The 11,916-nt window shown below is 33.2% G+C and overlaps 1 protein-coding gene across 16 annotated transcripts in view; it reads left to right on the plus strand.

Moving 5' to 3' along the window:
- LOC125659151 (nuclear hormone receptor HR96-like) overlaps nucleotides 1-9,947 on the plus strand; it is a 124,674-nt gene extending 114,727 nt beyond the window's left edge. For 11 of the 16 annotated variants that reach the window (XM_056149536.1, XM_056149534.1, XM_056149540.1 and 8 more), the window contains 2 exons: nucleotides 3,792-3,967; nucleotides 6,397-9,947. In XM_056149536.1, coding sequence (XP_056005511.1) covers nucleotides 3,792-3,967; nucleotides 6,397-7,207 — 987 coding nt within the window. In that variant the 3' untranslated portion in view covers nucleotides 7,208-9,947. The remainder of the gene's footprint in view (nucleotides 1-3,791; nucleotides 3,968-6,396) is intronic. The other 5 variants (XM_056149541.1, XM_056149539.1, XM_056149548.1 and 2 more) reach the window with 1 other exon arrangement.
- The last annotated feature ends 1,969 nt before the right edge of the window (nucleotides 9,948-11,916 follow it).

The raw sequence follows: 11,916 nt of genomic DNA on the forward strand, positions 1-11,916 counted from the left end.
ATTCAGCTCACTGAGCAGGTGGATGCCCCAAAATGGATTACCTGTGGAATACAAACTTGGAAATAGATGGGCAGAAGTGTCGTACTCTGAAGAATAACATCTGAAAAATGAATCTCCTTAAACTTTTAACAGTAGACATACTTGAAGATCTAGTTCATTGCATTACTGATTGTGTCTTTATATTACTGATTACTGATTGTGTCTTTATATTACTGATTGTGTCTTTTTATTACTGATTGTGTCTTTATATTACTGATTGTCAGTAATATAAAGACACAATCAGTAATACAATGACACAATCAGTAATCGGTAATATAAAGACACAATCAGTAATATAAAGACACAATCAGTAATATAAAGACACAATCAGTAATCAGTAATATAAAGACACAATCAGTAATATAATGACACAATCAGTAATATAATGACACAATCAGTAATATAAAGACACAATCAGTAATGTAAAGACACAATCAGTAATATAAAGACACAATCAGTAATCGGTAATATAAAGACACAATCAGTAATGTAAAGACACAATCAGTAATCGGTAATATAAAGACACAATCAGTAATATAATGACACAATCAGTAATCGGTAATATAAAGACACAATCAGTAATATAAAGACACAATCAGTAATATAATGACACAATCAGTAATATAAAGACACAATCAGTAATCGGTAATATAAAGACACAATCAGTAATATAATGACACAATCAGTAATATAAAGACACAATCAGTAATATAATGACACAATCAGTAATATAATGACACAATCAGTAATCAGTAATATAAAGACACAATCAGTAATGTAAAGACACAATCAGTAATATAAAGACACAATCAGTAATCGGTAATATAAAGACACAATCAGTAATGTAAAGACACAATCAGTAATCGGTAATATAAAGACACAATCAGTAATATAATGACACAATCAGTAATCGGTAATATAAAGACACAATCAGTAATATAAAGACACAATCAGTAATATAAAGACACAATCAGTAATATAAAGACACAATCAGTAATATTGTTAAATGAAGGGTGCATAACTTGTCGGGCGAACTCCTCCCACAATTTTTCAAGTTTTACAGTGTTTGTATGGATATTGAAGATGTGCATGTGGCAAGGATTTCGATTTTCTTCAATTTTTGAGAGAAAGAAAACAAGTTGTTAAACTTAGTCCAATTTGAGGAAATATTACAAAGAGAGTATGTACATAATTTGTTCGGTGAACTCCTACAGTTTTCAAATGAGAACCTTAATTCTTATTATACAGTGTTTATATTGGTATTGAAGGTGTGCATGTGGCAAGGATTTTCATTTTCTTCAATTTTTGAGAAAATTACAGGTTATTGAATGTATTCTGTATATAGGAATTATTGCATAGAGAGTATATGATGTCTTTCATTTTTCCTTGCACAATTTTCAAGTGAGGTCATTCTTATTTTACAGAGTACAGTATTTGTATGGGTGTGGAAGATGTGCGTGTGGCAAGGATTTTGAATTTCTTCAATTTTTAAGAAAATTAGAGGTTGTTGAACTTAGTCCATTTTCAAAAGATATATTAAATAAAGGACATGGTTTGTTCTTATAATTCCTCTCCCAGTCTAGAAGATATAACTTGAAGATGTGCATAGTGCAAGAATTTTGATTCTCAACAATTTTTAATTTTCTTTGACGTTTTGAATTGAAAGGTTGTTGAACTTGGTCAAATTTCGGGAAATAATTTTCATACAAACCTCTTGGTTTTGTCTATCTATACCTCCTGTCACAGTTTTAAGCTAAGATCCTTTATTCATATTATATAAAGAAAGTATGTCACAGCCTGATACTACCTGAAGCAAATTTCTACAAATTATGGCTCAAGAAAAACACCCTATGTAAGCATTTTCACAGGCATATTTTGTACTGTTTGTTTCTAAACAGATTTACTCGGATGATGTGTAGGTTAAAGCCTTTTATGAAACTATAGAAAATACATGCCACTTTTTCATGACTACATAGTTTCAAAGCACAATGGCATTAAAGAGAATTCAGATTAATGCTACACCTTGAACTGACCTTTACAAAATTGTGCATGTAGAATGTCATATTTCAATGAGAGGTACCCTAGACATTCCACCTACATTAAGGAGGTACCTACATCGTCATAATGGCTGACTTTCTTTTAAAATATGGATGAAAATAAAAATATCGACAATATTTGTCTATTCTTGTCAAAATCCTTGCCTAGCTGAGTAGCTCAGTAGGTTAGCACATCGACTGCTGAACTGTAGATCGCAGGTCCAGCAGGGATTTTAAATTTTTTCAGATTGCTTTCTACTAAAACTTCATTTTTTGACTAAAAGTAAATTTGAAAGTTTTCAATTTCAAAATATTGTTGCAAATATCCTTCACTTCATCCATATCAAAATTTTCTGGTGTAGCATTCCTCCTTAAACCATAGACATTCAGATCATGGTGCTTTTCACCAAAATATTTATAAGCTTAAAGAATTAAAACAGATCACCAACACATCATAAGATTGCAAGATGAAATTTATTGGTTGACCGGTTTTGACCAGGAGGCGGTCCTCATCTTGCAATCTTATGATGTGTCGGTGATCTGTTTTAATTCTTTAAGTTTATGCTTTGGATACAGGCCCTATTGAATATACCACATGGTATACACATGTGAGAGTCTGCTGCAATTTAGATAACCTCAAGGTGTTGGTCTCTAAGTTTGACTCTGTTCAAAATATGTATAGTCAATATGATCCAGATTAAATATGAAAAATGTCATAAAATCTGATGTTGGTACATTTGATTAAGAACAGTACCAAAGTTTTGAAAAAATATTTTTATGCTTCATTAGGTGAATAATGTTCCAAACCTTATTAAATGTTTAGGAGCTAGCTTCTTCCTACTTTCATTTCCATTTATTACTGCATTTTTGTCTCGATAAACATTTATGTCCCTTAAACACCAATTCTGAGATGTCCTCCATTTTCAAGCATTTTTTTTTTGCATCTTAAAGCATTTACAAAATTCGGCCTATTTCTTGACATTTGACATTGGTTTGATTTATCATACTTTTCCTGATTTAGCCGGTGGTTAGAACACTCACTTCACCACCGAGTGGTCCAGTTTGAATCTTTACCCGGTGCCACGCTCACTTCACCATGAAGTGGTCCGGGTTTGAATCTTTACCCGGTGCCACGCTCACTTCACCACTGAGTGGTGCGGGTTTGAATCTATCAAACCTAAGACATATAAAATAGGTAGTGAATGTTCAGTCAACATGCAATCACCCAACATTAGACATGGAACTTTTGCCTCTTTCGGATAAGACCATAAAAACAGAGGTCCCATGTCATAGTAGGCGTTGGCATGATAAAGAAGAGCCCTCCCTCACTGCTACAACCATAAGCACCATACATAGGCCAAAATTTGTAATACTTCACTTAAGCAGGTGACATCTCTACATGAGTGAAAAATTCTCATATCAACTTACACTTACAAACAATAACTACATAAAAATAAATTGTTAGAAATTGCCAATTTCCAACTCAGTTTTCAGTAATTGAATTGATAAGAGTCACAACTGACATTAATTGAAGTCTATCCAATTTATCCTCTTTTAAGTTTCAGTTACAGTCATTTCAACCAAATTATTTACATTATATCAAGCCATTCCCTTAACGTGCATTTTGCAGTCATCAAATCATTAATACATATACTGAAATAAATTTTAGGTTTGATTGTCATAGATCTCTGTAAACAAACATCTGTTGTTTTTCAGGAATACTTCAAATGTCCATACGAGGAGAAATGCAAAATGGACGTGTCAAATCGACGATTTTGTAAACGGTGTCGACTGAGGAAGTGCTTTGAGATCGGAATGCGGAAAGAGTACATCCTGACAGAGGAGGAAAAAATTCGAAAACGGCAGCGGATAGAAGAGAACAGGTTGACTCAGTGTGTCATTGTTCTGATTACGTCACACAGCACTGTCTGTCAAACTTTGTATCGACTCAGACTCGGGCTCCAGATTACTTATCATGTTTATAGTGCATATATTGGAAATCTTCTCTCCTTCTGTGAAAGCATTAGGGGTTGTACTCCTATGATAGAATATTGATATGAATAACCCTCAAAAAAATCATTTACGTTCATTTTCATAAGGATTTGATCGGGCTGTCCGAGTCTGGGCAAGAAACTCTTTGATAAGCAGTGCTACGACTTACATCTTCCATTACTATGTGTGATAATGTTACATAAATTAAGTATTTATTACTGGTGTTAAAGAAAAAAGGTACTGAAAACTTAATCTGTCTCTTTTAGAGTACATGGATATCAACGACAAATTTATCAAAGATATAAGTAATAGAGAAAGTATATTGAATGAGAATTTTTCAATAACCTTTTTTTATTAAACACCAAAAAACAATTTATAAACAATTAACATATCAAATTGAAAAAAGCCTGACATTTGAAGGTTTACCCCATATGTCCATGCATACACACAAATCAATTTATATTTCGATAATTGCAATGTAAACAAAATCTCTTATAATGACAAAGTATTTGATGAGAAAAAAAATTTAATGGAGAAATTATATTTTCTCAAAATCTTGCAGTTATTTCCCTTATACATATTTAGCTTTATTAACACAGACTATTATAGTATCATATCATAGCATTCATTTTTGCATGAAGATGGCAGAAAATCATTTACAAGCAAATACAAAATGAAGAAGAAACAGCATATATGAAAGGCCGCTCTCTTGCCTTTTCCTACTCGTTAATTTTTATTATTATGAAAGTTACAATAAAGAAGGAATCTCATTATTTTTAGGAAGGCCTTTGACTCAGTGGAGTAGAATTTTCTATCTAAAACTCAAGAAAAATGTGATTTTGGTCCGAATTTTTTTTTATTATTAGATAATGATTTTGTATTATAACCCAATATCAAATAATGGTTCAATCTTAGAAAATATGCAAAATTCAAAGAGGATTAGACAAGGGTGTCCAATATCATCCTATATCTTTTTGTTGCCAGAATTCTGTCTGTCAAAAATGAAGAAAATTGCAAATATACAAGGATTTCAAGCAGATCAATTGAAACATGCCGATGATATGATATTAATATACAATTACATGAGCATGCTTTGGAAACAACAACCAATTTTTGTAATCATGTGGTTCTGAAGTAAACACTAATGATAAAACTGAATGTATTTTTCTCGGTCCTTAGTTGCAATATTATTTCTACAGTTTAAACTATACATGCAGTTTTCAGAGGATGCCTGTTTGTAATAAATACATAGATGCAAGATTTTCCAATGACTAATAATTTATTAATTTTGAACATTCGTCTTATTAATGTCCATTTGTTCTTGTGGAGTGATGAATCAGAGAGGAAAATATGAAGCATTTTGCTATTGTTCAGAAATGTGTACATTATACTGGTGGTTTAATTTTGCTTCAAATTGATATACAATAATTAAATTGTAACAATGTAAGAGATGGACATTATGATAGTATCTTGTCTCTTTTCTTCGCTTCATAACCGGGAGGTCGTGAGTTCGAGTCCCGCTGAAACCCAAGAGGTTATCATAGGTAGTGATTGCTCCTTCGCCAAACACTCTGCATTTAGAAGTGAGAATGGAACTTTAAATCACTCGAGGAAATTGCAGGCAAATTAAAAAATGAAAGCAGCTGGCAATGTGAATACATGATAATTAAAGCAATTAAAAAAATATGAACAAAAATATGATTTCACTTTGTGCAGACACCAGAAACAAGTGTCATTAAACAATCCTTGTTTTCAACAAAAATATTCAACAAAGGAATTTTAGAAGAGAATTTTAATAGCAAAAATTTCAAGCACCATCAGTGCAAGCTAATTATACAAGGCCTTGTAGTAAAGGTTTTTATATACAGTACTGAAAAGTGATTGAGGTAAATAAAATTGAGGAGATGCAAGACAAAGAATTGTGGGATTTGACGATAAATTAATACATTATATATTTTCAATTAATTATTTTGTAAATCAATAAAAAATTCTTAGGTTTGACACACCATGGCACAAGCGGGACTCCAATTCACGACCTCCCGTTTACAATTAAGGCAACACTCTACCACTGAGGTACTGCAACCGGTTGTTGCTTTAAAAATCATATAAACATAAAATGTATGGTAGATTTGAAAACATTGTGAAACACCAGAAAGGATACTGTGTTCTTCAAAATCCTGTATCACAAAGTACTCTGAAACTTTGCATCTTTTAGAAAAACAAAATATTCTTTATTTTTCAAAAATAAGAATTACAGATTCCATGAATTTTAAAGTTGCTCTCTAGAGGAAAATTGAATTTCAAAAAGTGCTTTCTTTTGTTGTTTCAGGAAAGTACGAGACGTAGATAAGCAGAGGACACAGTCGGGGATTGTAAGCACATCAGAAAACAGACTGAGGGCTTTAGAACCAGATGAGGAATACATGATAAATGAAGTAGTGGGGGCATATAGACAATCGCTAGAGGTGTCCATTGCATCCGAACTGCCAAAAGACAAACCGCAAATGCACATGAAAGACTTGGTGAACATTGCAGAACTAAGTGTTCGTCGAGTTATAGACATGGCCAAGAAGATCAAATCATTCAAGGCATTGTCACAAACAGATCAGATTAGTCTTCTGAAAGGAGGAGCAATCGAGTTGCTGATTCTGAGGTCAGTGATTTCTTTTGACAAGGAGAAGAACCAATGGCTGGATCCACTTGACAGCGAGGATCACAGTATGGACATAAAGAATCTACAGGAGGGAGAGGGGGTCACTTTATTTGCAGAACACATGAAGTTCACCAAGTCACTAGCCATCGATCTGAAGGCTGATGAGACCATGCTGATTCTCTTGCTAGTTATATCCCTGTTCTCACCAGATAGACCAAGTATATGTGAGAAATCGTATGTTTATCAAGAGCAGGAGAAATATGCACTGTTACTTTTAAGGTACCTCGAGTCAAGGTACTCCGCATACACTGTGCGTGCCATTTACCCCAAACTGTTGATGAAGCTTACAGACATTCGTGATCTGAATGAGGAACACAGCCGTAATCTGTTGATGGTCAACCCAGAGGATCTTCAGCCTCTTATGATAGAACTTTTAAGTATGAACTTTAAGGAAACAGCTGCACCAAATGGTGGCAGCCCACTTTAAGTGTGGAGTAATATACAGAGAATATAAACTGAAATCTTTTTATGTCCCAGTGGGTACTTACTGTGCAAGTATGAATGGATGGAAATATCATATTCTTCCTGTGGATTTTATTAAGTGTGTGATACTAATATCCTGTACGTCTGATTCTTTGGATGATTACCACCGCTTGTTATCGGGCGTTGTCAGTCACTTTAGGACGGTTTGTAAGAGTTATCTCTCTTTGCGGCGTTTGTTGCAGAGAATACAGCAAAAACAAACTGATAATGCTGCATATTCACATGAGAAGATGTAATGTGCTCAACTTGTGTGTTTACCAGTGTCTGGTTATACTCGGCATAAATTCATAATCTTGCCAGATCTAAAATTGACTGTATTGCTTACAATGGTTTAAAATTAATTGTACCAATTATATCAAACTACATCTGTAACATTAATGGTCTTATTTGCTGTGTATCAGTGTTGATTATTGCATACATGTATACGAGGGTCTATTTTTGTCCTACTTGCATGGTTGTCACGTGATACGTTTATTTTATGAAAAGGTTTAGTCACCAAGTGTCTGTGTGTTAAAACTAAATCTTGGGATATTTTTTTCAGAGAAATTGTTTAACCAAGTGCATATAATTTTTGTATAATTATCTACAAGGAAATATTCTGGTCCATCAGGAGCTAGCTCCATGATCAAGTTTCCTGTTGACTGGATTTTTTTGTATTTTGTTACTTCTACTTGATTTATGCTTGGGGAAAATGTGTAATACAGGTACTCTTTTTCTCATAAAACTGTGCTAAAGTATCTTGATCAAGTTAATCATGTGTCTCTATCAATCCATTAATTATTGGCTCTTGGTTTTTGACCCTAGTGTGTAAGACAGGGATGCAGAAAACTACTAATTTTTAATTACAATTTTGTTAATCAATTTGCTACCAATTTGATAAAAAGTAATTGTCCCCCTGCATGAGGAATGGTTTTTGTCATTGTTTGTCCTAGTTCTTATGATTCTTGAGTTTTAACTTCAGAATGGTTGCTGTTTGGAACAATGGTACAGGAATTTCATTTGTTAAGGAAAAACATCTTACTTTTTATATGACAGCATCAACCAAGGATTAGAAACAAAGTCAATAGCATTATTTATAAGATTTGATTTTTATTGAATTTTACAATGTAGTGACAAAAAATGTCGTATTCTTGGAATGCTTAACAGCATTTTAATTTTTAATAACCTCCATGAATTATATTTGGAAGAAAAAAGTTTTTTCTCAGCTGTGTTTATCAATTTACATATAAAATCTGGAAAACTTGAGCTCGGAGCTCAAAGTCAAATAGAGACAGGGACTAAGTCCTCCCAGTATACAGATGGCTAAGTCCTCTCCATGTACAGATGACTAAGTCCTCCCTATACAGATGGCTTCATTACATGAGAATTCAGTTATAACCAGATAGAGGTATATGTCTATCCATACCGGTGATCATAAGTGTGACACAGACATTACCCTCAGTAACTCAGCAAAGTTCCATTTTTATATGCAATCAAGTTCCCTATTAAAGGTTGCCATAACTTGTTAGAGTATCGTATAATGTCATAATACGAGTGAGGATTTTCTTTGTCAACTACAGTGAAAAAAGCTATTTAATTGTCATTTAAAATGGGACTTTTGTGTGTTGTATAGGTATATTTTGAATTTGGAATGACATATGAAAAAACACACCAAAGTTTTTTTTTTCAAATCTTCATTTTCGTTTTAATTCTAGAGAATTATCAGATGCAACATATGATAAAATCTATTTTTCTGTTACCTTTATTCTGATAGGATGAATATTAATGAAAATTATCATGATCAGATGTTTTTCTTTTTTTATGCAAATTTTCTTTGAACATTTAAAATAATATACTGATCGAGAGTAAGAAAATAGAAAACTCTGGTGCAAGTTTAAACATCGTAATGTACCGTTTTACATGTATAATGAAACTTTTATGACAAGGTATTTCCTGTATGACAATAAATTTGCTTTGATTTTTCATTTCTTTGGTGAAATTGAAAATTGTCAATAACATAAATTTGCAATTCATTTGTTTGATAAAATTTTTGTCAGACTTTTGTGTACAGCTAAATAGAGCAACATTCATGTAATATGCTCATGTTTTGGAGACATGGTTTATTGAGTAAGCTTATCAGATCCATGCAACTATCTAATGAAAATTAGCCGTTTTTAATCTGCTACTGTTTTCTACAGTGAATTAAAAACAGCTAATTATAATTAGATTACATACTACCATTATAATATTGTTTCAAAATTTCAGTGTTTTCTTTCAGTAGAGTGTACTGTTTATCTGACAACCGATACAGTGGTAATGTATTTGTTTTATTCTACCCAATCAGTGGATGTGGTTTGTTATTCCTGATAGACACAAAGTAACACGTATTTACTAACTTTGATTTTTGTTATCAGAGGAACCAGTGACAAACAGGAAGAGATTTGTGATTTTGGTAGTTTTTAACTGAATGATGTTCTGTACTCTTACTAATAAAAAAACAACAACAGAATCGTTAGATACTAATGAAACTACTGGTTTTGAATGAAGAAAATCAGAGTAATTGCAAGGCATCTGTTTATTTGAAAAATTTCTATGAATTTTGTATGATTAGTGCTGTTAGAGTGTACATTATGATAAATAAATCGTGTACATTATGATAAATAAATCGTGTACATTATGATAAATAAATCATATATTGTACTGTTGTCTGGCTTGTTTGTATATTGCCGTAACTATGGTAACACTTAACTCATTACAAGTTATGTGGGTGTCATGGATTACATGAGGAGGGTAGTGATAACTTTGAAATGGGTTGTAACTTGTATCTCAATAGTCTTAGCACCAGAAGTGTCAAACTTTAAAGAGGGAGAAATTGTTCTATCTAAAGAAAGCTGTTTTTTAAAAAGTGTTGCTATAGTGATGTAGTTTTTCACGTTACATACAATCGATAATGTGATGGTATAGATTTGACTTTCAAGCTTGGGCTAATAGTTATCTGCCTAAACAGGATACTGGAAGTGACATTGTTCAAGGCCACCAGGACAGACTAAGGAATGAGTCGAAAAGTGGTTTAAAAAATATATTAAATACTCCGAGTTATAACATAATTACACAAATAGATTTTGTCTCTGTTCTTTGGTATAAATATCTATTAGAGATGGTATTTGACCAAATATCTTTGTAAGCATCATCTCTGGAATATGTCTAGTTTATTACAAATGGATTTTTAACTTCCAGAACTCTTGACCCATAAAGAAGCACAGATATTACACTGCTTTTGACGATTTTTAGTTTAATTTTCATTTAAAGGGGAGAGAATTTCCTGATGCTTTTCAGAGCTGCAAAGGCTCCTCTTCCTTTCAATAGGCAGTAGTTGATGTTGGTCTCTGAATTTCCATCATTGGTTATCTTGCTACCAAGGTAAATCTTCAACTGCTTTACTGCCTTCTGTTACAGAGTCGGCTTTATCGGTGTTCATTCTGGTAGTCATAGTTCTTGATGCATTCTTTCCCTATTTGCTCTTTGCTTGTATATCAATTAGGCGCTGTGAAAATAGGAAAACATAATCTGTGAAGTTAAAATCTTTCAACACTTCAGTATATGCCCATTGTATTCCTCTATTTCTATCTTTTGTGAATTTCCCTCAGGAGTTCTTTATTGACAATATCTTAAGTAGTCAGTGTGTTGGAATTTGCAAGGGCACGCGTTTTGCTCCTTTATTAACTGACCTCTTTTTTGTATTCTTATTAGGCAGAATCTATATAAAAGCTTAGATGAAGAGAGCATGTAACTATCTTACTAACTATGATACACGTTTTCGTGGATGTTGTACACAGGATACCCCAAGATTAAGGTTGCGAAATGTTGTTCTGAAATATAAAAGCCGAGACTTTCATATTTCAAGCAACATGTCTCGACTGACGTTATCCTGTATCGTCCACCAAAACGAGAACATTTTACTATATGGCTCAAATATATACAACTGTTCGTTTTCCTATACAAGTACGAAATAGGTAATTTGGTGACGGCATATGGCAGCTTTCTAAACGAAGTGCAAGTTTTTTGCTGATGATAGAAGTGAGATTGTAGAATCTACTATTTTGAAAGATATTTCTAGTTGACAGATAATATTATGTAATGTAATCTGGTCTGCTCTGCATACATAATTCAACAGAACTACACACACGTGCAAGAGGTTCACTTGTCTGTGCATCGCCATGTTTGTTTACAAGTGTATTAATTGATTTTGGAATTTAGGAACCTACACCATACATAATGTAAAGTTAGAAATTTTCAGATGTACTAAATTGCCCTCAAAAACCTATGTGACGCCTTTCAAGGACTCTATATGTTTGACTGTCGTTCTCTATCCGTATAAATTAGTTTTGTTTCATTCGATCATTCCTTATTCAATCAATAAAGGAATCTGAGAAGAGGCCACACCTTCATGAGACCCCATGTGGTACCCCTACAGTCCCAAACTGGGCAAAAACAAGCCTGCATACTGGGTGGGGGGGGGGTGTGGACTCTTCAAAGATTTGATAATTTTTTGCCTTCATTATGACCCTACATGATGTAGAATTAGGAACTTTCAGGTGAACTCTAAGGCCTACATTATCCCCTTCAAGGGTTCTACATGTATATATTTGACTTCATTGTCCTCTAGCCCTTTAT

The sequence above is a fragment of the Ostrea edulis genome, chromosome 9 (assembly GCF_947568905.1).
Source record: "Ostrea edulis chromosome 9, xbOstEdul1.1, whole genome shotgun sequence".
In the NCBI taxonomy this organism is placed as follows: Eukaryota; Metazoa; Mollusca; class Bivalvia; order Ostreida; family Ostreidae; genus Ostrea; species Ostrea edulis.